The following is a 27936-nucleotide window of genomic DNA, read 5'->3' on the forward strand; positions in this document are numbered from 1 at the left end:
GGAAGCGGAGCTGGTGCCTCTTAGTGCTGGGGGGTGACCGGGGGGTGGCCTTTGTTTCCCTTGAAATAGTGGGGATGTGGTTTTGAACTGGGGGAAGCGAAAGTGTTGGGGCTGGGGGGCGGACAGCGGTGGAGGATGCTGCGGCCAGAAGAGCTGAGTGTGAGCAGCCCCGAGGCCGGCTCCCATGCGGGGGGCACAGCGGGGGTCTGCAGCCGCTGCTTTCGGACACAGCCCCCCGCCTCCAGGGGGCACAACCCACGCTGGGGGTCTCCGGGGGTGTCGCTCCTCCCAGCGACCATCTATCTCCCTGCCAGCCTGCCCAGGGAACAGCCCCGCTGCCGGGGGGGGATGCTCCTCGCTGCCCACGCGTGGAGGGGTTCAGGGCTCAGCCGTGGCAGCGGGACCGCCCCCCCCCCCCGCAGCCCGCCCGTGTCCCCCGCCGCGCCCGCCAGGCGGCGCCGCAGTGCCCGGCCCCGCCCCTCCGCCAGCCTCGCCCCGCCCCTCCGCCAGCCCCGCCCAACCCCCGCATGGCCCCGCCCCACTGAGCATCGCCCCGCCCCGCGCCTTCACCTCTCTCCGTGCGCAGGCGCGGGAGCCGCTGTCAGCTGAGCCGGCTGTCACGTGACGGCGCAGCCGGAGGAGCGGGCCCGGCGGCGAGGTGCGGGGCCGGGGGGACCGGGACCGGGACCGGGGACGCGGGACGCGGGACGCGGGACGCTGGAGGCCCGGAGGGGTGCTGAGGGGGCTGTCAGCCGGCTGGCAGCAGGCTGGCAGCATGCGGGGGTGCTCAGGGATGCGCGGGGGTGCCGAGGGATGGGGAGGGGTCGGCAACCCGCATGGGTGCGCGGGGTCGCGGGGGTGCTGGCAGCCGGCGTGGGTGCTCAGGGGAGCTTGGGCGCGCTGACAGGACTCAGGGGGTCACTGACAGACCTTATACGTGGTTGGGTGTGTAGCGGGGTGCTCAGAGCCTGGGGGGTGTTGGCGGGTTGCATGGGTGCGCAGAGGTCCCTGGGGGTGCTGGCATCAGGCGTGGGTGCTCGGGGGTGCAGAAGCTTGCTGGTAGCCCGCACAGGTGCTCATGGGAGCTTGAGGGTGCCGGTAGCCTGTATACATGGCCACGTGTGTGTGCGTGTGGATACTCAGAGCCTGAGTGGGTGCAGGGCGGTGCTGGCAGTTTGCAGGGGTGCCCGGAGGTCCCTGGGGGTTCTGGCAGCCTGCACCAGCACCTCAGGGTGCCCAGAGCCCACATGAGTGTTTGGGTCTGCCTAGACCCTGCATGGGCACCCCGGGGTGCGTGCTGGTAGCGCCCTGCGGAGTGTCTGGGGGTGCCATGCAGTGGGGGGGGCACAGCCCCCCGCAGTGTGCACCAGGGCGTGAGGCGTTGGTCAGGGTGCGGGGTGCTGTGTGGCACTGCGGGGAGGGCGAGCTGGAGGGCACAGGGAGCCCCGCGCTCTGTGGGGTGCAGCTGTGTTGCTGTGTGGGGGCGCGGGGTGGAGGGGGAGTGGGGCAGCCCAGCGTGGCCGGGGCAGGAGCTGCGGGGACTGGGGGGGTTTGTGCCGAGCAGCCTCCCTGTGGGGAGAAGCTGGGCTGGGGGGACCAGGCCATGCTGTGAAGTGCTGGTAAGATGAGTCTGGAGATGACTCTGGGGCTGCGGGAGCACCGGGTCACACAGGGACGAGGGGAGCGATGATGTGGGTGCTGCCGTCGTGTCTGGGAGGTGTTGTGCTGGCGTGGGAATGGCGGCCTGGGGAAGGGGCTTGGCCACAGCCTCCCCGCAGGCAGGGGAGTGGGGCCAGGTGGGAGAGGGCTCTGGCAGCGCTGGCTCTCCCTTGTGTCACGCTGAGTTGGGTTACAAGCAGCGCTTTGGAAATAAAGGATTGAACACGCGTGATGGGAAGTGGCAGTGAATTTTGCTGTGCAGCTCACTTTTCCGGAAGATTTCGTGTTGCTCGTTCTGCACGCAGCCCCTGCTCAGCTGGGGAGAGCTGTCAGGGTCAGCAGCAAGTTGCATCTTGCTTTTGACTTCTGGCGTGGGGTTGTCACTCCAAGGGACAAGCTGCTGTCACCACCCCCCCCCCTTCCAGCTTTCCTAGGCGCTTCGCTCACCACGATGAAACTGCTCATGTGTGTGTGCGGGGCGGGGGGGAAATGCACATGAAAGTGGCCGAGGAGTCGGGTTTAAAGTGGAACCCGAATGTGGCTGTTCCTGTCTTTGCTCTTTGTAATGATGAGGAAATGATGTAGTGGGGTTTTGCTTCACTTTGAAATATTCATTGTGTGGATGAGACAAGTTTTGCAGCTTCTTCTTGTTGATTGTGGGGGAGTTGAGTGCTCGCTCCCTGCTGCTATGCAACCTTTAATCCAGACATAAAGAAGGCAAGTCACGATGAGCGCATTTCCCTGGCTCTTCAAAGCAAAAAGCAGCCAGGCCTGCTTGGGGGAAAAAAAAAAATCATGGGGAGTGATCAGGCAGACTGATGTAACTGTGTTGTGTTTTATCTGGAGGAGGTAGCTGTTAGGTATTTAGGTAACGTGCAGGCCATCTTTGGGGAGGGGTATCCATGCCTGACCCAACCCTGGCACCCCCTCTGCCTGCTGTCCCTGCCCACTACCAGCCCTTGGTGCTTGGCAAAGCCTCCCACGTCTCTCCCCTGCCCCTCTGGCCCGTCACCGATGACAAATAGCTTCTAACGCTTTCCTTGTGTAAACTAAAGCTGCCGCTCTTCCCGGTCCCAGCCTCGCCACATCGCCCTGCCTGTGGCGGAGCCGGTTCAGGGCATGATTACGTGGCCTGGCTGCGAGGCAGGAGGCTGGGCAGGAGTGATGCATGTGCTGCCTTCAGCTCTGGAGAGCCTGGCTGCATCCCGGCTTGCTTGGGCTGGGCTCGCCGCTGCTCTGGGACTGGTATTGCATGGGACGGACCAGCCCTGCTTTCTGCTACCAGTGTTGCCTGGTGCTGCAGGAAATAAAGCAGCGTTGTTGTGGCCTGGGTAACTGCTCCCGAGCAGCCGGGATCTTGAGCAAGCATCCAGAGTCGAGCAAAGTCACTTGCTCCCTGCTTCCCTTCTGGTCGCAAGGCTGGACCCTCCCAGCGATTGCAGCTCTTGGCTTGTTTTTGCACGTTGCAAGGAGCAGTGCTGGGGATCAGGGGAAATGTGTGGGGGCTCTGGGGATGGAGCAGGACCTGAGCAGCCTGGGCTGAGCATTCCTTGCACAGCCAAATGTTTAGGTCTGTGCCGGGGCTGCATCCTGCAGGCACTCGCGTGACCCGATGGGCACCCAGGGAGCCTTCAGGCAGGAAACGAGCCCGTTTGCGGTTGTGATATTTCTCTGCTGCTTCCGCTCGGCCCCAGCCCGCCTCCCCACCAGCGCTGGGGGACGGGATGGGGAGGACCAGGACTGCTGGGGTGGGGGTGATGCCTGGGGCACAACACCCTCGAGGAGCCTTGGGACAGGGACTGAGTCTCCAGGCTGTGTGGCAGGAGCCTGATAATTTCCCTGCCTCTGGTGCTCCTTCCCGGCAGGTACTCGGGGGGCTGGGTGCAGCTGGGGGGGCTGGAGGAAGCAAAGTGGTTTTTTGGGGAGGGGAGCAGCGGGCTGTGCAGAAGCAGCAGAAGCTCTTCAGGGCACGTGTGGGAATTAAACCAGCTGACTGCTTTCCAGCTGAAGGCAGGAGGCTCGTATCCTTCCTTGTGTTGCGGTTTAACCCGGCAGACAGCTAAGCACCACACAGCCGTTCGCTCGCTCCCCCCCTGCCAGTGGGATGGGAGAGAAAATTGGGGAAAAAAAAGAAGTAAAATTCGTGGGATAAAGACAGTTTAATAGGACGGGAAAGGAAGGGAAAGTAATAATAATAATAATGATAAAAGAATTTACAAAATAAGTGATGAACAATGCAATTGCTCAGCATCTGCTGACTGATGCCCAGCCCCTCCCTGAGCAGCGGTTGCCGCCCCCTGGCCAACTCCCCCCAGTTTCTATACTGAGCATGATGTGATGTGGTGTGGAACAGCCCTTCGGCCAGTCTGGGTCAGCTCTCCTGGCTGTGCCCCCTCCCGGCTTCTTGCTGGCCATATGGGCCTGTTAAAGGGTGAGCGAGTCTTGCTGATCACCTCTTGGTTCTCCAGTCGATGAATCAGGTTATGGATGGGAATGAGGGAGTCTCTGTTGGTGCGATATTGCCGCCGGTGCACTGTTGTGGGGGTGATCGGCACCTCTTGTTCCTCGACCCTCAGCAACCCCACAACAGAAGGGTCCTTTGAGAGACCAGGCCGGGGAGACACTTGTTTAATTTCTTCCATCTCCAAGGCAGCTGTACCAAAAAGCCCCCCGGTACCCTTTTAGGTCCTTGAAATACCCTCTCCTGAGGTAGTCTATGCCAAGGATGCCCACAGCCTCTGGACCAGTCATAACGGGGTTAGGCTCAGTTCAGCCTCCAATAGTTAGTTGTTGAGGTCCCCCTGTCACTCCATAAATACAGATGGGTTCTGCCCCTTTATAGCTTGATGGGATGAGGGTACGCTGTGCACCGGTGTCCACTAGACCCTTATACTCCTGCGGGTCCGATGTGCCAGGCCATCGAATCCATACAGTCCAGTAAACCTGGTTGTCCCTTTCCTCCACCCAGCTGGAGGCAGGGCCCCTCTAGTCCTGGTCATAGCATTCGTTACTCCTTGTAAATGCGAATCAGAAGTCCCTTTATTAAGATTGGAAGTAAAATCAGCCCTTCTGCTCTGTCTGGGGAACTGCCCACTGGAAACTGGAGCCACAGTTTTCCTGGGAGAACCCCCTTTTGTGATTGTTTTTCCTGGTAACTCACGTACCCGTTCCTCTAGGGTCGAGGTAGGTTTTCTATCCCGCTTCCTCATGTCCACGCAGGTAAAACCACAGGGTGGCCCATGGTGTGTACCCACTATATCCTCTCTCTCTTGAGCAGAGGGATTCTTACTCCTAATGGCTGTGATACTGGTCCATACGGGTGGGGAGTAGGACGTATCCTCTTTGAGATGCTGGAACTCCCTGGACAGTTTTTCGGGCAGTTTTCCCACAGCTGAGATGCAGGCCAGTAGGGAGGAAGAGAGGCTTTCTTCATATTGCTGGAGCTGGCCAGCCAGTTCATCCACTGTTTGTTCCTCTCTGTCTTTCCAGGTCATTACTCCCAATGAGTTGGCATACGATGATGGTGCGCTCCGTACAAACTTCCGCCACATGGATCGTGTGCACCTGAGTTCATCTGGATCTCCGGATAACTGCTCGTTGTTCAGGTTGCCATAAATCACCTCCAGCACGGCTAATTCCCTCAGGTACTGGATACCTCTCTCCATGGTGGTCCACTTGCCTGGGTGACATATAACATCGTCCTTGCAGTGATACCTTTCCTTCACGCCTGACAGGAGTTGCCTTCAGAGGCTGAAGACTTGTGTCCCTTTTCCAATCGCTTTGTCAATGCCCCCTTCCCTAGAAAGGGATCCCAGCTGCTCGGCTTCCCTACCCTCTAATTCCAGGCTACTGGCCCCGTTATCCCAGCATCGGAGCAGCCAGGTGACGATGTGCTCACCTGGATGACGGCCAAAATCTTTTTGCATATCTCGCAGCTCACTCAGGGATAGGGATTGAGTGGTTACCATCTCGTTTATGGGTTTTGCCTCTTCCTCCTCCTGTTCTCGTGATGGCCCTGGTTCATCTTCATCCCTTACTAAACGAGCTGATTTTATTGTGTATTTCTTCTTGTGCATAGAGGCGACTGATACCGGCACGGGTTGCTTCTCTGGTTCAGCTGCAGTGCCTGTCGTGGGGGTTTGAGTAGCCGCAGTGCCTGTTGTGAGGGTAGATCTGTGGATGGTATTCTTAAACAGTTGTTTAACCCTAAACAAGACCTGAGCCACATTCAGGAGGCATAGCAATAGGAACATGCTGGTTTGAACATCCCAAGAATATTGAAAATTCTCAAGAGCTGTTGTAACTAGCCTGAAGGAGAAAGGGAAGGTGAAGGAGTGGGAGAAAGCGTCCCCCCCTTTTATCCCCCATAGATTGGTTCTCCAAGGCGAAAATGTAAAGAGTGTAATTATTAATAGTTTCCAAGAGGTGGCTCCCGAGGTGTGGAGATGATGGCAATGCTGAGTACAAATACCAGATTAGTCTCACGATCAATAATTTTATCATATCATAAACCAGTGTTACATAATGCAGCAAAATGATAACCTTGATAGTGATAAACGGGGAACATTACTGCAAGTAAGGTATTACATAGCACAACTTTGAGAGCAAATAAATCAACATTATCACCAGCAACTATTAAACTAATATAATGAATGCTTGTAACAAATTTGCCTTAACATACTCTGGGCAGATCTGTCATTATCTCAACCCTTTGTGCCCCACGTTGGGTGCCAAAAGGACTGTTGTGATTTAAGCCAGCAGGCAGCTGAACACCACACAGCCGTTGGCTCACTCCCCTGCTGCCAGTGGGATGGGGAGAGAATTGGGGGAAAAAAAGTAAAACTTGTGGGTTGAGATAAAGACAGTTTAATAGCACAGAAAAGGAAGGGAAAGTAATAATAATAATAATGATAATGATAATAATAATGATAAAAGAATATACAAAGCAAGCAATGCACAATGCAATTGCTCACTGGTGCCCAGCCTCTCCCTGAGCAGCAATTGCCACTCCCTGGCCAACTCCCCCAGTTTATATACTGAGCATGACACCATACGGTGTGGCATAGCCCTTTGGCCAGTCTGGGTCAGCCGTCCTGGCTGTGCCCCCTCCCAGTTTCTTGCTGGCAGAGCATGGGAAGCTGAACAGTCCTTGACTGGTGTAAGCACTGCTCAGCAACAACTGAGACATCAATGCGTTATCAACATTATTTTCATCCTAAATCCAAAGCACAGCACTATACCAGCTACTAGGAAGAAAATTAACTCTATCCCAGCTGAAACCAGGACACCTTGGTGAGGGCTTGTGCCAGTGCTTCTGGCTTGCAGGGACCCTGCTGGGGTTTTTGCTGGAGGAAGAGCTCTGGGTTGTGCAGCTGCTTCGTCCTGGGAAGCCCCTTAATCCCGTAGGCACCTCTGTGGCTGTGAAACCTTTGGGGCGGGCGGTTTGCTGTCAGCATATGGGCTGTGCTCCTGCCTGATGGAGCATAATCATTGTTTCTTATTCTTTTTAATAAAAAGTCTTCAATTTAAAAAAAAAAAAAAAAAGAAGGAAAAAAAGAGAAGTTAGGAAACTTTCCCTTCCCTGGCAAGAGCAAGCCATTCCCTTGCAGCAAACTGTGGGTTAAAAGCGGTTGCTCTTTCCTGGCCGTCCTTTTGACAGCCCCAGTCCTGAGCACCGGGGCAGGGGACACTGCCAGTATGTGGCTGCAGTGCCATGCTCACCGCCCCTGAGCAGGGTTACATGGGTCCCTCACCCTGCATGAAGCAGGTCGCATCCAGGCTCTGCCTGCAGGATCCCGAGCCCGTCCTGCCTGGGTGTGCCCGAAACGGGGGCATGAGCCCGCAAGAAGAGCTGATGGGAATGTGCTGTGCACCTTTGACCTTGGGCGGGAGTGCGTTGCTGTATAAAAGCCCTGGAGGAGACCTTGCTCCATCCAGCAGTACGAGTCGGTCTCTCGGCACGATGGCTGACCCCAAGGAGCCTGAGAACGGGGCTGTTGAGCTGGGCACCCCTAACACTGCTCCCTCCACAGGGACCATGTCCACCCGGCGCCTCCGCAGCGAGGACTACAACGACTACAGCTCCACGGATGTCACGCCGGAGGGGAGCCCGCCTGGCGGGATGAACGGCTTCGCCCACCCCGAGTCCTACCAGCGCTTTGGGGAGACCAACGGGACAACGTGAGTGACGCTTCCCTCCCTCCTGGGCTGGCCCAGCACCCGGGGAGGGTGGAGGAGGTAACGGTGGCTCCCTGCTGCCTGTGGGCTTTGCTGGAGGATGGTGCAGCCGTGGTTTTATGGGGAATTCCTCCTGGGGATGGTGAGGGCAGAGCTGTGGTCCTGCCTCCGTGAGGTGCTGGCACCAAGTGAGCAGCTGCCCCAGCATGGCTCTCTGCTCTCTGGTGAAGCTGGGCTCGCCGGCAGCGGGCAGTGTTTGATGCTTCTCCCAATATTCACCTGCTCCAGCTAGGTTCGATGGGGATCTGTGGTGAGCAAACAGCATGTCCAGCTTCAGAAGATACGTGGGCATGTTGCAGCCATGCCCTGGGGGCTTCCTCCTGCCTTGTTCACCCAGGGGGGCGGAGGACGCTGTCTCTGCCCGAGGGAGACCGATCCCTTCAACTCAGAGACTTTCTTCTTGTGCAGCCCCTTGGTGCTGAGCTGTGCTTGTGCTGGGTTTTGCCTCAAAGCTGGTTCTGCAAATGCTCACCCAAAATATGTTTGTTGAGTCTTTGCCTCCAGTCCTCCCTCGGTCCCACTGGGCTGAGCTGGGTTCAGGGGACAGGATCCAGACCTCCATGTGCGTTTGCCACTGCAGTTCAGAGCAGCACCTGGACCCTGGGCAGGATGAGCTGAGGGCTGAGACTCCGCGTGGTCTGGGTGCGGATGGCTGCTGATGGTCATCTCTGCATCTTCTCTCCCTCAGGTGGTACCAGACCCTGATCCACCTCCTGAAGGGGAATATTGGCACGGGGCTGCTGGGGCTGCCTCTGGCTGTGAAGAACGCCGGCATTCTGGTAAGGTGGCTCTCACCCCCCTGCTGCCCATGGGGCAGAGCAGCCTTGGGGTGATGTGGCTTGTCTCCCTGCCAAGATGCTGCTTGGTGCTCAGCAGCTTGTGAGCTTTTGCACCTTGGGCTCTGGGGCTCGCTCCGTTTGCTGCTGAGACTGTCCTTGTCACTCCTACGTTGTGCTGGCTGGTCTTGAATTTAGCGTGTGAGTTGGGGCTGTGGTTTCTTCTGCTGGTGTCAGGCAGGGCACCAGTTCCCTGCCTCCTCACCCAGCTGGGTGTTACCTCCCTAGCCCCTGGGGCATCAGCCCCTTCTCCGAAAACACTCCGCTTGGGTGGCATCTCCTCGCTCTGGTCCTGTGGGTGGCAGGTTCAGCATGACCTCCACTTTCGTTTGTCCCAGCCATTCTGTGCTGAGCATGCTGTGTGCCTTCTGAGGGTCCTACGAGCGCAGCATGCATGTAATGAGCCCCATCAGTCAGCGGTTAAGGCTGGTGATGGGAGATGGCAGCGTGCTTCCCTCTGTGGGCTTTCACGCGGGCTGGCCCAGCCTCACAGCTCTGGCCGTGTTGAGATCAGTGGATGTGATGCAGCTTTGTGGCCTGAGGGCTGAGGTCCCGCTTGGTGGTCAAACAGCAGCCCCTGGCCGCTGTCACATCTCCCCCCAGCTTCTGTCCCAACGCTCAGCTCCTCGGTGTCTGTATCATGCCCCAGCGACCGCCGTCCGTGTGAGAGGTGGGGGCACCTCGCTGCTCTGCTCTGGGTTTCCTCGCCCAGCAATGCAGCGTTCCCGTTGCTCAGATAGAAAAATAAAAAGAATTAAAGAAGAAAACTTCCTTCCTTTGTCCGGACCATGACTTTGTCACCTTTATAATAATGATGTGCAAGATGATAGTTTGAAAAACAATCCTGGAAGCACTTTGCTACGCCCAAACTGCCCCAACTTGCTTCTTTTGCATGATTGCTGGGGTTACTCGGTCCTGGGGGGCTGGTTCCTGGGAGCAGCACCCGAGCTCAGGTTCAGCCTCCAGCGGTGTTTTGGCTCACTGAGCCCATGGGGTTTTGTTTGGAAGTAAAACTCATCGTGCAGCTCTGCCTTTGGCCATCAGAGTGCAGCCTTCCCCCTCTCTTCCCCTGCAGCTGGGTCCTGTGAGCCTGCTGGTGATGGGAATCGTGGCTGTACACTGCATGGGCATCCTGGTGAAATGTGCCCATCACTTCTGCTACAGGTAAGGAGCAACTCCCCTTCTCGGCACTGCTGCTCCTGCGGCTCTTCCTTCCCTCCCGACAAGCCCTGTTGTTTTTCTGAAGCCTCCCAGCAGCAAGTTGCCTGTGTCGAAGCCTTAGTCAGGAACTGCTTCTGGGCTTCTTCATGGGAAATGTCTTCCCGTTAATGTAATCGTTTGCCTTGCGAACGAGCAGACGGGGCTGATGTGATGTCCCTTCTTTCTCTCTTCTCCGAACAGGTTCCAGAAGCAGTTTGTGGACTATGGAGGTGCTGTGATGTACGGGCTGGAGTCAACTCCCAGCGCATGGCTGCGGACACATGCCGTCTGGGGAAGGTACCTGTTCCCCAGCTTCAGGCAGGGGACTTGTCTTTAAGCCCAGCATGTGCTGCAGCTGGGACAGAAGAGCCGTCTGGTCTCTGAGCTGTGTTGGCAGATGAGCACAAGTAACATAAAATGTTATTTGACTCACCTGCCCTTAGCGCTCGATGTCCCCTGGGGGGTAATGTTGAGGCCTTTGACCCAGTCCTGTCCCCAACCAGATGTGGCTTATACTAAAGGGGGAGGAGAATTAAGTCTCTTCAGCATAACAAAGGGGTAAATAACACGTACTGCAGCACTGGCCCATCTTGTTAGACGCTGAGCATGTCTAACGGCTGCTCCCAGGGATGCTACCAGCCCTGTGGATGTTCCACATCACATCGTACAAATGTTGCATACAGATCACATCAGATGCTGGGAACATCCGCCTATTCCTGCGTCTGGGGAGCCTTGTCTTCAGCTGTGGCAATTCAGACTTGCTAAACCCAAGGGGGTGACTTTCCTCCTGAGGCTGGTCCTGACCCTACGGAGGGGATGGGAGGGGGAGATCGGAGAGCCTGAAGTCTGCGAGGTTAGATGGAGGTATGGTCGTCTTCCCTGAGCATCAAGGAGAAGCGACCTGAGCGTGCTCTGACCTGCACACCTCAACCCCTGGGGAGAGCAGCATCGCTGCAGTGTTCAAGTGCAGCCCCAAGCAACCCAAGTGGGCTCTTATTTCTGCAGGGCCTGGCTAACAAATGTTTTTTTTTTTTCTTTTCTAGGCGTGTAGTGGGACTTTTCCTGATCATCACTCAGTTGGGTTTCTGCTGCGTGTACTTCGTCTTTCTGGCTGACAATCTGAAACAGGTTAGACTTCTCCCTCCTTCGTCAGCAAGGGGAAGGCGAGAGGGGGTGTGGAGGTGCTTGGGTTGTTCTTAGCTCCTGTGTCACGGCCTTGTTCTCCACCAAAGGTCCGCTTTCCATAATTGATGCTGCTCAGGAAGGTACTGCTCCTCTGTCTGGGTATTTTGGAGGATTGGTTTTCCTGTTCAAACAGGGCAGGTTTGTCTGAGAGTCCCTGCGAGTTCCCTCCCGTGCAGAGGTGCTGGAGCCATCCGTGTTGTCCAGGGGAAGCGGGGCCGTTCCTAGGGAGGGAAGGCAGGAGAGTGGTGACAGCAGAGAGACTGTGCCTTTGATGTCCTGCCCACCTCAGTTAATTGGTTTATTGATACTCTGTGTAGATGGTAACGTATGGGTACCAGGATCTGCGGTGAACCTCTCTTCTCCCTTTCTTGGACCTGTTTGCATTCCAGTTTCTTGCCTCATCCCATGGCTCTGGAGCTTAATTACATCTTTAGGGAAAGAGTTTCCTCCTGCCAGGCATCAGGAGGAAACAAACAGAAACCCTGGCTGTAAGAAACTGGGAATAATGAGTCCCTGTTCCCAGCCTCCACCGGCTCAATGCCTCGCAGGCACCACTCAGCGTTGCTCCCCCGTGTGCTCCTGTTCCGCTCTTGCAGCGGTGGTCCAGTTGCTTCTACTGCAGCCGTGCCCTTCATCAGCCCTTCCCTGATGCCCGTCAGCTTCAGAGGCATTTCCCGGGGGAGCGAGGGGGCTCTGCCAGTGGGTAGCAGAGGATGGATGGGCTCTGCCTCTGCTCCGGGAGCAGCAGCTGAGGAGACTCCCTTTGTGTTGCCCCGTGGGATGGCCAGGAGGAGTAAATGGATGAACGCCGGTGATCCGATGGCAACAGTCCTGAAAGCAGGAGCGAGCAGGGTGCATGCATGGGTTCGGGCAGCCGCTGGCCCCCTGCTCCCCGCAAATGGCCCCTTGCTGCCGTTTCAAGGTGGGCTTCTTTCTGCTTGGCCCCTCGCAGCAGAGGCTGAAGGCTCACTCAAGCTACAAAGGAAGTTTGCAAAAACCTGCAAATCTAACCCATTTTAGGCCACAGCTGGGAAACCCCTTGGCTTCAGTTTTCAAATTTTTTGGATGGGGAGAGGGGAGTGTTGCTTGTTTCTTTTTGCAGTGGGGAATAGTGTGTTAGATGAGGAGCAATGGTGCAGGTGGTACCTTGAGTGAGGTGCCACTGTGCTGGGCAGAGCTTTGGTTTGGAAAATGACTTTGGAGCAAGCCATGGAGAGGCAGGGCAGGGTGGGGCTCAGAGGAGCACTGCCCCACGGGTGCATGGCTCTGTGCATCCTATGGAGGATGCTGATTCTCACAGAAGCTCTTTAGCCTCTCCTCTGGGGCAGGACTTGCTCTGGAGCAGGTTAAATTAGTTTTCATGCAGCCCTTTGCTGCAGTGGCCAGACAGCATCTGGTACCCAAACCAGCTTGGTTGTGGTTATATTGGTGATCCACAGCGTGTCCATGCTCTTGAGAGGGATGGCTCAGCCACCCAGTTCCTGGGACAGAACTGTCTCTAGAGGTGAGCGTGTGGCCTGGAGTGCCTTTGGGATGAAAGACCCCAAGGAAAGGATGATTTCCCATGAGGAAAGCGAAATTGGGAGCCAGCAGTAGCTTCCAGATGCCCTTGCATGGGAACAGGGTGCTGAGCAGCTGAAGGGATGCGTGACGTTGAGCGCAATGTAATGCAGCAAGAGGAAAAGGACCTCTGAGGAAACAGCATTTAATGCTTCTTTCCTCTCTTCTCAACTGGCCACGTGGGCAGCACAAACCAGCCTCTGCCCTCGATGTGCGGGGCTGCCGGGTTCGTGTGCTCAGTGAGCCTGGGCTTGGGCAGGTTTTGCTGTCCCAGCTCAGATGCCGTAGCTAGTCCCACCTCTGCCTCTAGCAAGGTAACAGGGATTTGTTTCAAAACTGCCTGAAAACCTGTGTTGCTTTGATTTTAATCGACTAGCTGTGTATGAAAGTGAGCTGATGGGGTAGTAGCCTGACCCACCTGGGATGGGCTGCCGAAATCCACATCTGTCAGACCCGCATGATCGGGCTCATCAAGCCTTCCTATGCTTCCCCAGGTCATATCTGCAGCAAACGGGACCACCAATGACTGCAACTCGAACAGGACGGTGGCCATGACCCCCACCATGGACTCCCGGCTATACATGCTTTCCCTCCTGCCTTTCGTGGTACTGCTCACGTTCATCCAGAATCTCAAGGTCCTGTCTGTCTTCTCCATGCTGGCCAACGTGGCCATGCTTGTCAGCCTTGTTGTGATCTACCAGTACATCGTCAGGGTACGTGCGTACGGCTCTACTCTGTCAGTACCATGATGTCCCCTGTTTTGGCAGGTGGAGGGATCTCGACAGTGGGGTGTTTGCATGCCGTGGGGTGCTGCTCGCTCCCGTGGGCACGGCGGTTACCCTTGGCTCTGCAGGGCTTTCCCTGCAGCGTGGGGCTGTGACGGGGAGCGGTGGGAGCGGGCCAGGTCCTCCGCATCCTCCCCATGTCTGAACTCTGTGTGGGCTTTTTTCCAGGACATTCCTGATCCCAGTGACCTGCCTCTAGCAGCAGCCTGGAAGACCTACCCTCTGTTTTTTGGCACTGCGATCTTTGCTTTCGAAGGCATCGGGGTGGTAAGTCTCGGCGTGTGGCAGCAAGGCTGCCTGCATGGGAGGCTCAGCCCGTGCTCGGGCTTGCTGCAGCACCTGCTCTGCGTTGCAGCTGTATTTGCAGATGAACTCTGATGGTAGCCCAAGTTCTGGCTGATGCTGTTAGCTTTAGCCTCCAGGCTATCTCCTGGGTCAAAGCCTGTTGCTTCCATCTGAGACTGGAGGAGCACATGCTCCAAACCTCAGGAGGTTGGTTGCTGCTTTGAAGGTGGCTGTATCTGGCAGTAGATTGGGCTCTGCTGGGAATTGCACTGGCAGCTGCCTTTGGCTCTGCTGGCTGACCTGTGGACGAGGAATCGTCCTGAGTCTTGTTACCAGCCTGGATCCTGAAGCTGCCTAAGTGGGAGGCCAAAAGACATGACACAAAAAAATTGATCTCCCTTCGGCAGCCACGTGGCCCCAGCCTGCTGTGGGGCTGGATTTGCATGTGCCTCTCACACGGGATGGTGTAAATAGACCGTCTGTGTCTGTGAAAAAAGCTGGGTGAGTGGGTGGAGAGCTTAATGGCTCACTAAGATGATGTGGGTTGTTTCCGGGAGCTCCCTTCAAAGGAGGAAAAAATGTTTTCATCTCTTAATATAAGCTGGCTGTGTAAACACAGGGCTGGAGAGGGCCAAATCCATTACAGGAAAAGTGTTGATCGAATGCTCTGCCCAGGGAAGAGGGTTCTTGCTGGCAGTGAGGCACAAATGGTCTCTTCCTCACATGACTTGGAGGTGGGAAAGCAAATAAAAGCTTTTTTCGTCTTGCCTCCTCACCAGCCCTGCCACTGTGTCTGTTCTTGAAATCTCTGCCACCCAAGGACAGCTATAAAAATGTTTGCTCAAGTCCTATATTTGAAAGCAAACGTTAGTAGTATAGAGGTGAGGGACTTGCCTCTTTCCTTCCTTCTTTTTTATTGTCCTGCCTGGTTGAAATCTGTCCGGACAAACCTGATAGGAGAGGAGAAAGTGCCTTGGTCTTTCCAGGCTCTGCTGGGGAAAACAAGACAATGTATTCATGATGGGCCTGTCCCAGCGGGCATGGCTGTGCTGTTTTGGGGTGCAGAGTGTAATGCATCTGAGGTATGGGGCGGATGGCATCTCCCCAAGATGCCGGGCACCATTGGGCACAGGTCCTGCCAAGGGGAGGGAGCAGGCCCCTTCGTTAAGGCAAGGGCATGAGTGACCCTGCTGGGGACTTGCCATGCCAAGTGTGAAGGTCTCGAATGGGAGCACAGAAATCCGATCTCCAGTACAGCGGCTTTTTCAGCTGGGTTCTCCGGGCTCCACGTGTGACCATCCTATCCCATGGCATAGGGGTCTCTGCTTGGCCATGGGGCTGCCCCTCCTGCTTTCTGGGGCTGAGGGGTATAGAGGAATGAGGGCAACCTGCTGCTCTGTCATCATCATCCTCCTCCTCCTCTCCCAGGTACTACCTCTGGAAAACAAGATGAAGAACCCCCGGCAGTTCCCAGTCATCCTCTATGTGGGGATGACCATTGTCACCATCTTGTACATCAGCCTGAGCGTCCTGGGGTACCTGCGCTTCGGGGCGGACATTCAGGCCAGCATAACGCTCAACCTGCCCAACTGCTGGTGAGTCCCCGTGGGGATCGGAGGGGCCGGGGGGCGAGGGAGGAGGGTCCCGGCCAGGAAGGCAGGAGAGGGGACAGTGGGGGACGTCGTTCCTTAGGAGAACTAATTGGGGTGAGCTTGGGGAAGGATCAACTGTGCCATAGCCAAACTGTCCAAAGGAGCTTGTCAAGGGTTGTCTGATGTATGGGGTGGTGAGGCTTATTGCTGCCGTGTCTGAGCTTGATCTTGGCTCTGCAGCTCAGGCTGCTTCCCCAGGGTCCCTGGTGGTTCATGCCTGGGTAGGTGTAGCTCCTGTCTTTTTCTTGGAGCCTTGTGGTGTCTTTTTGGGGCTAAGCAGTGCTCTGGCTGGCAGGTGTTCAACACAACCCCTGTGCGGCTATATCAGAAGGTCGTTGAAAATGCAAAAACTGATTCTTTTCCCCAAATGAAGCACACGGAAAACTAAACCCAAAGCTGGGAGCTCCCAGAGGGGGTGAGATGTGATGTCTCCACGCGTGGGCTGCGTTCCTTGTTTGCAGCCCCAGAGCTCAAACTCCCACTCCAGGGCTCCGTGTTGTGCCTGGATGCGGCTTGTCTCGAGCCGGCGCTTTGCCTGCAAGCGCTGGTGCCGTGAGGATACCCCTTCCTTCCCATGGGGGCTGAGCTCTGCAGCTCCCCAGACCTGTCTGTCCTCCTCTGGGATCCGGCGAAGCCTCTTGGGAGGCTCTGGTTGCTGGCTGGAGCCCTGCAGAAATGTGGCCTGACCCTGTACCTGCTTACCTGGAGGGGTTATTTCTCCTCTTGCCGGCACTGGTGGCTGTGGCAGCAGCTGGCTGGGCTGCGTACAGATCTGTCCCTGGGGGTGAGCTCAGTGTCACAGCTCCATATTCACCCCAGAGGAGAAATGCAAGCAGTTTCTCTTGCCTTTGGGACAAGAAATGTGGAGCATGCAAATATTGAGAACAGATGCCTTTTCCAGTTTGCTCTGCTTGGGATTATTTGAGAAAGTCCTGAAAAAAGCCACCTCTGTTGCTTCTTATGACACGCTGCTTTGGGATGTCTGTGTGGCAGGACGTGGTGCAGACATGCGAGGTGGAGAGAAGCTCTGCTCTATGCGCCGCAGAGGTGCTGATGGCGTGGCAGCATCTCCTGTGCCTTGGTGCGGAGCTGGGGCTGAGGGCTGGCTTTGATGCCACGAGGCTTCTTGGAAAACCATCCTGTGGCAACAGGGTTTGCCTAGGAGCACTCTGAAGTTCAACAGTTTCTCTTTGATGTCTCTGCTGGCTTGAAATCCTGCAAAAGACCAGAGTGAGAATTGGAGCTGGGGGTGCCTCTCCCCCTCCCCAGCCCATCCTCTCTGCTCTTAGCAGCCGCCCAACACTGTGCAGCGTGACTTGCTGCCTCTTCCCCACTAATGAAGTGGATTTGGGCAGGACTCAAATTTTGAGTCACTGGTGGGTTTCCACATACTGACCTTCTAGTACTAGAAGAAAGTGGGGCTCTGGAGAAAGCAAGGATTTAAAAAAAAACCCCGAACATAGAGCCTGGTTTTGCTTTAATTATTGCTACGTGGCTTTCTTTCAATTTGAGTGCATGGACTTCCATTCGTGCTGGATCTGAGTGGTGCCTGAACTGCTGGATGCTGGTGTCGGTGTGGCAGAAGGTCCTGCTCCTGCTGAGAGCCTCGCCTTGTCCCCTGCAGGGGCTGGGAGTCCTGCCAGGTCTCTGCTGTCAGCCAGAAGGGATGGGACTGGTGGAAAAACGTGCTTGTGCTGTAGGGAGATCTGAATCCCACCATGTCAAGGACACTAGGTGTGAATCCCATCAGCTCAGCAAGCTAAAGTGAGGTGTGGAGGGGATGAAATGCTGCTGCTGCTGCTCCTGAAGGTGGAAAGCAGGTGAGATCCAGGTCTTGGGCTCTGCAGGGCACCAGGTCATGCCACAGCCTGTAACATCTGCTGACCTGTAATGCTGCCCAGGGGCTTCTGCGGGAAATCTCAGCTTTGTTTGCTCTAAAGGATGATGTTCCTTTAGAAGGAGGTAATGGGATTTCTGTGACTTGCTAGGCTACAGAAAGATCCTATTTCAAATGCATGTTTCTAGGAGTATCCACGCTTTCTGTCAAAGTACTTTTCTGAAAACAAAACAAAGCCAAAACTGTAGGGGTTTTCAGATAGGGAGAAGAGAAATGGCCTTTGGAAGCAGCACCTGGGGAATCCTGGGTGTGTGGCAGGGCTCCCGCAGGCCGCTTCTGGGGAAGGCGTGCAGTGGTCACTGTGACTCAACAGACAAACAGCTTCGGTGTTCATGTGTATTGCTTACTGGCAGAGCATTCGATGGAGGCTGTAAATATTGGACTTGGAAATGAGTTATCTAAAGTAAGGGCTGGGATACTTGGGCTAAAGCCTTGACCGCTGTATTCCCATAAATTAAACTGTAGGTCATGGGTGAAGACTTGCTCTTGAAATTAGTGTTTTGCCCATCCTGCTTTGCCTGCGGGTTTTCTCCTCAGCAGTAAAAGGCATTGGGCTGCAGAAGCTGGTCATAAGGGCTGTGGGTGAGGAGTCATGGGTTTTGCCTGCAGCGAGAGAGACAAGGTGAGGATTGTGGTGGAGATGCTGCATCCTTCCTTGGCTGTAGCCATTGCCCGGAGGTCTCTAAAACAGATTCGACGAACGTGTCGGGAATCGTTGAGTTACAGGATGACTAAGGACTTTTCCAGCCTCACTTCTCTATAACCGCAGCTTCCTCAAATGAGGAGTGCATCGGTTCCCAGTGCCCAGGTCTAACCACGGCCTCCGAAATAACCACACTGCTATGCAGAAATCCCTCCTCACATCCTCAGAAGGGTTGCTTCACCCCACCATCTGAAGAGTGAAGAAATGCTGTAGTGAGGGGGAAGATGTTTGGTTGCGTACGGCCAGTTGGAGGTAGGTAATGACAGAGCTTACAGTCAAAGGAGGGTATGCCACTTCTTGCAGCTTGTTGGGATGGCCTGGTGTGGCTCTCTGGGTTAAGCAGGTGGTTGCTGTGCTTGGCAGAGCAGTGCCTCTCCAGGGCCTTGCCTGGACCTGTGTTTTCTGTGGGTCAAGCCTAGTGCTTGAGGTCTTTGTCTTCTCGATATTTAAAATGCCCTTTGAGCTTGTTGTCCAGGTTCTTGACCTGTACAGGGTCGGTACCCAGCCTTCTTCCGTACCCTTTTTAGTAACACGTATGAATCATGGATTGCCATGGAGTGCTTTATGGCTTTACAGTATCACTTAACTGAAAATACAATGATAAGATATGCAGGCTGTGGGTTAGGTGGCTCAAGGCTACTACGCACTCAAGTTGTGTGTTTGAGTGGGCGCACTCTGGACTCTGATAGCTTTGTCTTTAGTTTGCCTGTGGAATCACAGGATAATTTAGGTTGGAGAGGGCATCATGAGACCATCGGATCCACCCACCTGCTCAAAGCAGGGCCAACTTAAATTTTGAATATCAGTAAGGACGGAGGTTCCCCACCTCCCCAGGCCCTTGTTCTGGTGCTTAACTACCCGTTTGGGATGCAGCTTTGTCCCATTGCCCCTGGTTCTTTGCTGTGCAACTCCAAGAAGAGCCTCTCTCTGTCTTCTCTGTGCCCTCCTGTTAGGTAGCTGAAGACAGCAATAACATCCCCCTTAATGTTCTCTTCATGCTGAACAAGCCCAGGTCTCGCAACCTCTCCTCTTTATGTCTTGTGCTCCAGCCCCAACTATCCTAGTAGCCTCCACTCAACTTGCTCTGGTAGGTCAATGTCTGTCCTGGGAGTCCAAAGACTGGACACAATACTCAAGATGCAGCTTCACAAGCCTCAAACAGGGGAGTAATCCCTACCCTTAACCTGCTGGCTACGCTTTTGCTAACACAGCCCGCTATGTGTTTGACCTAAATCACTGCAAGGTCCTGCTGCTGGCTCATGTTCAGTTTGCTGCCCACCAAGACCTCCAGGTCCCGTTCTCCTGGCCAGATGGGAAGCCAGGCCCCAGCCCTTCCCATGTGTGGGATTTTGCATTTGAACTTTGCCTGTGCCACCATGTTGTTTAGGTTCTGCTCCAAGGTGTGTCAGCCATTCCCTCCAATTCGGTCTTGTTGGAAACTTGCTGAGAGCGTGCTCTGGGTTGCTGAGAGCTCATCCAGGTCAGCCATGAGGATATTGCCATGATTGCCCCTTGCAAAATCCCTGCTGGCAGTTCACCCTGTCCAACATGTGCCTGGAAATGGATGCCAGGAGGACTGAGCCCATACTTTTCTGGGGATTGAGGTGAGGCTGATTAGCCTGTAGCTTCCCTCATCCTTCTTGAAGGTGAATATGATTCTTCTTCCCAGGCAGTGGGACCTCTCCCTGATCACCCTGCTCTTTTAAAGATGATAAAGTGGCTTCAGGCTAATGTTGGCCACAAGCTCGAATACATTTGGTCTGGTTCCATGGACTTGCATAACATCCCATTCGCTTAGGTGATCCCCAGCTCCATCCTCTGCTATTGTGGGAAGTGTTTGACTCCACCAGACTCTGCCACTAGTGTTCAAAGCTGTCTTGCGCGTGGATATTTGGACTTCTCTGGTTTGAGACTGTTGTAGCAGCTGGAGGTTGAGAGTCAGCATACAGAGGGATACTCGCTTAGGCCCAAAGAAGGTAAAGGGGTATAAGAAGGCAGGAGGAGCCAAATACCTTCCTCAGCTTTGATTCACTTCATATTTATCCAAGTGGTATGGCCAGGACTCCTGTTTCCTGCTTGGTCAGCCTGTCTTGACTTGGGGAACGGGTAGGACCACATGCGATGTAACTAGATATCATCTCTCTAAAAGAGAGGCTTGTTTTGCTGTCAGGGAGCTCAGGACAGAGACGAGGCTGGAAGGTCACCGGCTCTCTCCTGCAGCCACGCTTGCCCCACTGCTGCATCAATGTAGGATCTGGGGTGTGGTGAGATCTGACTTGGGGTGAGCCTAAGGTGCTGTTAGCACCCTGTCTGCGCTCTGCCTTCCTTCTGCTCAGCCCAAACTGCTCTTTTAACTGTCTTCTCCCCAAACATGCATTATGCAGCATTCCAAAAATAGCTACTCTCTTTTCTTTTTTGGAGGAGGTAGAGTTGCAGGTGGTGGTGGTGGTGACGTTTGCATTGCATTTGCTTTGTAAGCCCAGACTTATCCCAGCAGTGCTGTCCTCATCCCCCTACTCAGAAGCCAAGCAGTAATCGAAATCTGTGAAATATTCATGGCTGCAGCTGATAAGCCTCCTTAAAAGTATTCTTCATCTCCTGTTTTAAGATGGAGAATGAAATCCAGATGGCTACAAATAGGAGAAAAGGAGCTTTTTTTCTTCCTTCAGCTCAGAGGCTGGATTTCATTAGTGAAGGTCAAGGTGAGGAACCTCCACGATGGGTGATGGATGCAACTTCATTCTGGGTCACCGGCTAAAAGTTGGGATTGCAGGCTCCTGGCAGTACCAGTGCTATTGGATATTTGGGTGTTGTCTGTGTGGAGTGGTCATGAGGAAAGCCACCTTGTGTCACCGCAGACCTTGCAGAGTCCAGCCTAGTCAAGTGGAGAGGGTGGTGCAGAGCCTGTATCCCTCTGTAGGGAGTGAGGTACCTGGAGGACTCATTGCTTTCTGCAGCCAAGGGCAGTGCTGCACACATGAGCATCTAGAAATGTAGGTAGATGCCTTAACTTGTCGAGGAACAAGTTAGGCTTCTGGTCCCTTGGCCAAGGACACATCAGCTTTCCCTGTGCCTTTGAATGAGTTAGGAGCAGGACAGTGGTTTGTTGTTGTGTGGGTTTTTTTTTTTTTTTTTTTTTTTTTTTTTAAATAGCTTTCAGTATCTGTGCCCACGAGTTTTCGCAGGGGGAAGCAGCCCTTCAGAGGCTGCTGGCCCAACTCCTGGCCTGATGATTCCTTACACAAAGTCAGGACTAAAGCCTCTGACTAGGTGTGGAGGTATGTGTTGCCACGGCTTGGAGGTTGGGCTGTCTCCTTGCTATCTCTTGCCCAAGAAAGGTCTCTGTGGATTGAATGCATCACCCCTAATTTTCCAGGAGAGTGTTCAGGAGAGGAGACCATTAGGACACAGAAGTCCTTCTTGGCAGAGTGTTCCTCTTCTGCTTTCTGCCGTTGATGCCATGGGGGCTGGAGCAAAAGCGTGCCTCACTGGGTCTCCTTCTTCTTGTTTGCAGGCTGTACCAAGCTGTCAAACTGCTCTTCTCCTTTGGGATTTTCTTCACATACGCTGTGCAGTTCTACGTGCCCGCCGAGATCGTCATCCCTCCCCTCGTCGCCCGGGTGTCAGAGCGCTGGGGCTGGCTGGTCAACCTCCTCCTCAGGGTGGCCCTGGTTGGCGTGACCTGTGAGTAGAAAGCAGCCTGTCTGAGTTCCCTTATGAGGACGTGGCACCTCCTTCCCACTGTGGGCTGGTGGTGCTGAGAGCCTCTTTGCCCCTCGCCTTGCTGCCTCTGGCCCTGCTGCTAAAGCCCTCACAGCAGGGAGTCTCCTGGACCTTGCTGGTGCAAGCCAGTGGGTGAAGGTGGCCTCCAAGGAGCAGCAGCAGTGGTCCTCAGCCCCCTCTATATGGGACTGGTCTTCTCTGCAGAGGAGCAGTAAACTTCCCACATCATTTGGAGGTGGCAGATCCCCGTGGAGCCTTGGGCCTGGGATCCCCCTGATGGCACTTTTGAGGGCCATCAAGTCCCATCAGGCTTTGTATGAAACACTTCTAGCACCTGGTCCAGTGCCAGGGCAGCCCAGACTGGAGGCTGTTTTCCATAGGCAGTGTGCAGCCCAGCTCCTCGTGCCTGCACGACGGGGGCACGGCTGCAAAGGGGTTGGTGGCCACGAAGGAAGAGGTGTTCCTGTACACGCACATATTTATTGCAGTGTGTAGCACAGCAGAAGACAACTGAAAATAGCACGTAACCCATAACCAAAGCCCCAGCGTGCCTGTGGCCACAGGGCAGGTCTGGCTGGATCAGCCCTGAACGGTCCCTTTCCCCTGACAGTGTTTGGTGCCTGCAGTGAGGCTCTGGTGGAGCAGGCTGCTGGGCTCGAGCCTGGTGGACCTTTGGGAAAGGTGTGGAGCAAATCAGGTGCAGGATTATCTGATTTTGGCTGGCTTTGATTCCTGAAGGCTAAATCCTTGCTGTTGTCAGCACAGCCGAGACGCTTGATTGAGCTCCCAGGCGTCATCTGCTGAAAAAGAGCTTTTCTCCGTGGCTTGATGCTGCTGATGCACCAGAGTTGAGCATCAGGAGCCTGGCCCCGTGTCCCAGCTGGCTTTGGTTTGGGTTTGAGAAAAGCATGGTGCTAACTCGAGGGCAGTGGAGCTGGCTGAGAGCAGGGTGCTGCCAGTTTCTGGGCTCTTGCGAATGATGGGCCAGAAGCACTGCATTAACAGAGGTGAGCAAAGCCCTGTCTCCTCTCTGCTCTGTTCCTGAAGTGCAGTGTGCCTCGACGCCTGCAGCTGGAGGGACGGTGCAGGGATGAAATCCTGCCATGCTGGACCATGTGCTCCAGCCGCCCCGGTGCTGTGGTTGGGCTCGGAGCCTGCCTGCGGGATGGGAGCCTCTCCCGGGGGGCGTTGGGCTGTGCCTGGCCAGGGAACCGAAGGCTTGGAGTGATGGGATGGCTTTAGGCACCGACAGTGGTTGTACCCTCCCGTTTCGGGGTAGGGAGGCAGCAGAGGTGTTGGTGGAAGGATGCTGGTTCCTTTGTACCTCCGCCCCTTACCTTTCCCTGTAAGAGATTGCTGCGGCTGTTGGTGAGGATAAAAGCAATTAGGGGGGTTGCATGAATATTCATCGGATGATTGCGTGGCTGCAGAACAAGCCCGCATCATGGCTTTGGCTTCCAAAGAGAGTATGCAATTTGGTATATGGCTGTCTTTTAAGCTTAGACTTCAAAACCAGCACACTTAAAAACCCTTTGAATTAATACCTGCGGAAAGCACGACCGTTGCCCCTGGAGGCTGAGGACTGCAGCTGGTGCTTCAGTTCTGCTTGTTTTAGAGGGGGGTTAATAATTTTGTTTACTCCGAGTCCAAAGAGTGCTGTGGGATGGGCTGAGGATGCTTTTAGAGGTCAGCAGCTCTGCTTTCCCCACAGGCTGCTGGACAAGGGAGGCTGCTTGCAGCAGAGACTTTGCAGAGCACATCTTTGGCTCTATGCAGAGCTAAGCCCCAGGATAAACTTCCTCCAGGCCAGCTCAGCGGGGACCTTTGCTGCTGTGCCCCGTGGTAGGCGGACAGTTCGTCTCTAGGCTTATTCAGCTGACAGCAGGGCTGGAGTGGTGGCGATGTGCAGGAGCATCTCCTGTTTGTGTCTCTACCTGCTGTCCATCTCCCAAGCTTTCCATCTCCTGCGGTGCTGTGGGCGACCTTTGGCTCAGGGAGGCTCCAACAGCCTCTCTTGCCTGCAGGTGATTGCCAGGCAGTGAAAGAAACCCTCCGGTAAGGAGCCCCGAGATGCCCCTTCTCCACCGAGGCTGGAGCTGCCATGGTTCTAGGTGTCTCCTGTCTCCAAGCAGAGCATTCAAAGCAATAAACCAATTTATTTCTCTTGGTCACTTTGATTAAGTGCTGAAGTCTGCTTTGTTTGCAGAGAATGCTCTGGTTGCCCTTTCCTCAGGCTTTGTTTGACCAAAAAGCAGCAGTGATGCTCTCGAGTGCTGAGGCTGCCGCGGATGGGGAGCTCACTCGGTGTGTGAGCGTGCCAAGGGGCACTGCTCCCAGCTGCAAAATGGGACCTTGCTGATGCTTTATTTTAAATCTGCTCCCCAAATGCTGACACTGTGGTGCCCCAAGAGGAGCCCAGAGGTGGTGGCGGCGGCTGTGGGCTGGTTGGAAGGAGAAGGTGCCATCCCTCCAGCCTCCCCTGGCCCAGAGCAGGAGGAGGGGGAGCAGGAATACTGCGGAGTTTGCACCGCTAAATGTGAGCTGTCAGAAGTCTCCCAGGGGGATTTTCCTTGGCTGCAGTTTTTATCTAACAAATGTTCTCCCTCGGGCTGTGCTGTGGGCACTCTGCTGCTGGAGCAGCTCTAAACGCATGCAAACCACACGGGTTTATTCAGGGTGGGGGGAGATGGCTTTTTCCTCCCCTCTCCTGCTTTTATGGGGTTTCTGAGGCTTTACGGCTCCCCAGGTGTGCAGAGCAGGAGTGCTGGCTCTCACGCGGGGGCCGGGGATGCCGGCAGCCGCTCTTCTGCCAGCGGCATCTATTTGCTGGGGCACGGGTCCTGCTCAGCCCTGGAGCTCACTGTGGCGGTGCCCAGGGCGACAAAAAGGGTTTGGTTTGCGTGCTGCGCTTCGTTAACTCGATGCAACAGCTTAATTGCTTGTTGGGGAGGAGTTGCTGGAAAAGATGCAGCCACGTCTTCAAAGCTCTTGTGTCAGGGAAAAGGGCAGAGGTATGATTCAAGCAGATGGCATCCTTGCGGTGGGTTTTTGTTTGCTTTGACGCAGGGGAGGAGGGTCTCTGTCGTCTGGGAGCTAGCAGCACTGACATCATGTTTGCTCCTTCTCCAGGCGTGCTGGCCATCCTCATCCCGCGCCTGGACATCGTCATCTCGCTGGTGGGCTCCGTCAGCAGCAGCGCCCTGGCTCTCATCTTCCCCCCGCTGCTGGAGATCGCCACCTACTATGCAGAAGGCATACACCCCCTCATCATCGTCAAGGACATCGCTATCAGTCTTTTCGGCTTCGTGGGCTTCGTGGTAGGGACGTACGAGGCGCTGGTGGAGCTGGCAGCGCCTGCCGCTGCCGTTGTGAACGCCACCAGTGCCATGGTGCAGTGACGGTCCCCCTGCCCCGCTGGCCCCTCCGGATGCCATGCTGGGGACACACAGACACTGGGTGCTGCTGGTCTGCTGGGGACGGTCTCCTCTCTCCTCTGGGGAAACGTGGTGGGTTTGGTCTGCGAGAGGACGAGGCTGCCCACCGTCGTGGCCACCCTTCTGCGGCTGCAGCAGGGTCTTGTGCTGGGCTCCAGCTGGGGAGGTGGGATCCAGCCTGGGGCTGGGGCAGTGCCTTCCTCCGGGGCATTTTGGGCAGGTGATAGAGCAAAACAGCCCCCTCGGCACCTGTGTAAATAGTCACTTTGCGAGGTGAGGAATCCTGGGGATGTAGATTTTGATTTTATTTTATTTTTTTAAATCTCAACCTTTCCGTATTTCCCCCATCCCTTCAGTCAGGATGGGGAACAGGGACGGCTCTTTTTTGTGCCAGTTTCCACACACCCCCCACCCCGCCCCAGCACTTTATTTTTACAGCAACAGAGAAACCTCAGCTCAGGTTGGAGAGCGTGCAGCTGCCTCCTCACCCTGGCCTTGTGGGGAGGGCGAGCAGAGCGCGAGGTGCGGAGCATCCCGGGGCCCCCCAGCTCTCCCGCGGTGGGAGCCCCCGACATGGGTGTTGGCTCCTGCCGTGCTCCGGCTCTGTTTCCAGCCACCTCGGGGGCTGAGCAGGGCCTGGAGCTGGGCACCAGGCGCGGCACCTCCCTGGCCTGGGAGGGTTTGCTGCACCCTGGCCCATGCTTTCAGTTGTGACACTTCTTTTTCCCCATACCTAACGCGTGGCTTTCGGAAGCATTAGAGAACCGAGGCAAATGGGCTCTGCCGTAACGAGGGTCTGAGCCCGTCGCCTTTGTCTGGGAGCCCTCTCCCTGTGTGGGATGGGGTGGCCCTGGGCATCACCACGTGCTGCCCGCACGCCGCAAAAATACATCGCCTTGTTTACAGTGCCCGAGCTGGCCCCGGCACGCTCCGGCTGCATCTGCAGGCCGATGCTGAATGTCAAATCACACACAAAAACACCATAATTTTTTTTTTTTTTTTTCACCCTTTCTCTCCTGGTCCTACTCCCTCTGCATCCTCTGCCTCCACTCCAGCTCCTGTCCTCTGGTAGGATGCAGCTCTCTGCCACTTCTCCCTGTGCTCCTGTTGCTTCTTGCGTTGTGGCTGGTGCATGCCTGGGGGGGACGGTCTCCCCTACGCTGCAGCTTTCCTTCCTCTCAGTGAGCCTGGCTTCCTCCCTAGAGAGTTTCCTTGCCTTTCTGCTGGATTTCTATTTTTTTTTTTTTTTTTTTAAGACACGAGAGCAAACGCATCCTCCATGGGATGTCTTTTCCTAGCAGTGCAAAAAGGTTTTGGCTGAGTCACCCCTCTGCAACCTCGTCTCTGGGCCAAACTCCTCCCCGGTAACGCAGCATCTCCCAAATGCCGGCAGTGCGGTGGCTTCCTTCGGAGAGCCTTTGTCGCCGCATCCCACCGCAGCCGTGTCTCCCTGGAGGCGGGCAAAGGCTGCTGGCAGTGGTGGGAAAGGAGTGTGAATATAGCGCTGGTGGGCTGCATTCCCATTTTTGATGGAGGATGAGTGAGGCTTGGGGTTGTTTTCGGTGTTTGACCCACTTCTGGGAGGAGAAGGCTGTGCAGAGCAGTGTCCCTGCAGCCTGCCTCCTCGATGTGTGGCGTTTCAGTGTCTTGCACTGTGTCCCCTTTGGTGGCTCTGCTTTGGGTGCCCCATGCCGGTACGTGGACCCACGGCCAGGTGTGGGGTGGGTCTGTGCCATGTCGCTGCTCCTTTCCAGCCCCTCGCCTGCTCGCTGCGTCTCGGGGCTCACCTCTCCTCCAAGTCTGTGCTGGTGAAGGTTTCAGCATGCTCTGGCATCGCTTGGTCATGGGCAAAGCAAAGGTTTAAGTCAAATCATCCATCTGGAGGACACCGTGGGGGTAGAGAGCAAACACCTGGAGGGGGCTCCAGGGCATGCCATAGATAGGAAAAGTGCAATATTCACATCCATCGCTGTGTACGGACCCTGGCGTGGCCCTTGGCGGTTCGGTTTGGGTGCAGAAATGTCACCCTTGGCAGAGGAGGGCATGCTGTGAGGAGCAGGGGATGTCTGATGCTTGCCCCCAGCTCTGTCAGTACCCCACAGGAAGGCTGGCCGCGTTTCGGGGGACAGCTGTGTGACAGGGCCTGTCCCCAGCCTGGCACTGGGCATTGGTGGGTTTGCTGGCGGGGCACGTAGCACCCAATTCACTTTGCAATCAGCGGTGAAGACCTCATTTCCCAGGAGACTGGGATATCACAGCAGCATTAAACGGTTTTTGCAGTTCTTCACTTTTATTGAGGGGAGCAGGGGGTGTTCGGAGATGGGGCCAGATGTGAGGCGCTCTGCCGAGCCAGGAGGACCTGACACAGGGCCCGATGGACACGAAAACTTGACACTTGTGTATCGCAGGCTGCTCTGTAACCAAGGAAATTGTCTGTGTAAATATAGAAATGATTAATGTACATGTCTCGTGCCTATGGATATTGTTGGCGTACAGCGTGTGTGGCTGCCCAGTGGAAGAGCTGGTGCTGCACCTGAATCATGTATCTTACTTTAATCAATAAATATGATCTATTTTTTATGTGACAAGGCTCTGGGGTGTGAGATGGGGCTTTCTCTTCAACGAGGCAGGTGTAAAACTACCGGGCAGGGCCCAGGCCAGGTGTGGAGCAGTTCTGGGGGTCTCCAAGGGGGACCTCGCTGTGCTGGGCTGGATGGGGCAACGGTGTGGCATTAGCACCAGTGGGCTTGCTACAACTTTTGGGACTTATCTCTTTGGAT

At 55.4% G+C, this 27936-nt stretch overlaps 1 protein-coding gene across 3 annotated transcripts; it reads left to right on the plus strand.

The window, feature by feature from the left end:
* Positions 1 to 606: 606 nt before the first annotated feature.
* LOC309596337 (proton-coupled amino acid transporter 1-like) lies at positions 607 to 27662 on the plus strand. Of its 3 annotated transcripts, XR_014229492.1 has the most exons (13): positions 607 to 658; positions 5149 to 5303; positions 7692 to 7839; positions 8585 to 8675; positions 9808 to 9896; positions 10134 to 10229; positions 10976 to 11060; positions 13172 to 13390; positions 13631 to 13729; positions 15176 to 15342; positions 17024 to 17219; positions 18066 to 18251; positions 21514 to 21595. XR_014229492.1 is itself a non-coding variant. In XM_082324417.1 (12 exons), exons 3-12 carry the CDS (start codon positions 7697 to 7699, stop codon positions 25118 to 25120), a joined length of 1428 nt encoding a protein of 475 aa, XP_082180543.1. In that variant the 5' UTR covers positions 607 to 658; positions 5149 to 5303; positions 7692 to 7696; the 3' UTR covers positions 25121 to 27661. The 3 variants fall into 3 exon arrangements, 2 of the variants coding, with proteins under 2 accessions (XP_082180543.1, XP_082180544.1); XM_082324417.1 differs by lacking the exons at positions 17024 to 17219; positions 18066 to 18251 and adding an exon at positions 24852 to 27661 and having other exon boundaries at positions 21514 to 21683; XM_082324418.1 differs by lacking the exons at positions 607 to 658; positions 5149 to 5303; positions 7692 to 7839; ... (2 more) ...; positions 17024 to 17219; positions 18066 to 18251 and adding exons at positions 10616 to 10796; positions 24852 to 27662 and having other exon boundaries at positions 10136 to 10229; positions 21514 to 21683.
* The last annotated feature ends 274 nt before the right edge of the window (positions 27663 to 27936 follow it).

Source organism: Platalea leucorodia (assembly GCF_965183815.1).
Source record: "Platalea leucorodia genome assembly, chromosome: 11".
Taxonomy (NCBI): Eukaryota; Metazoa; Chordata; class Aves; order Pelecaniformes; family Threskiornithidae; genus Platalea; species Platalea leucorodia.

Bases quoted from the DNA above. Each gene is read 5' to 3' on its own strand.
- LOC309596337 (XM_082324417.1), top strand. From the start codon at position 7,697: ATGTCCACCCGGCGCCTCCGCAGCGAGGACTACAACGACTACAGCTCC. The intron at 11,061-13,171 runs GTTAGACTTCTC...ATGCTTCCCCAG, and splicing joins TGGCTGACAATCTGAAACAG to GTCATATCTGCAGCAAACGG. The intron at 13,391-13,630 runs GTACGTGCGTAC...GCTTTTTTCCAG, and splicing joins TCTACCAGTACATCGTCAGG to GACATTCCTGATCCCAGTGA.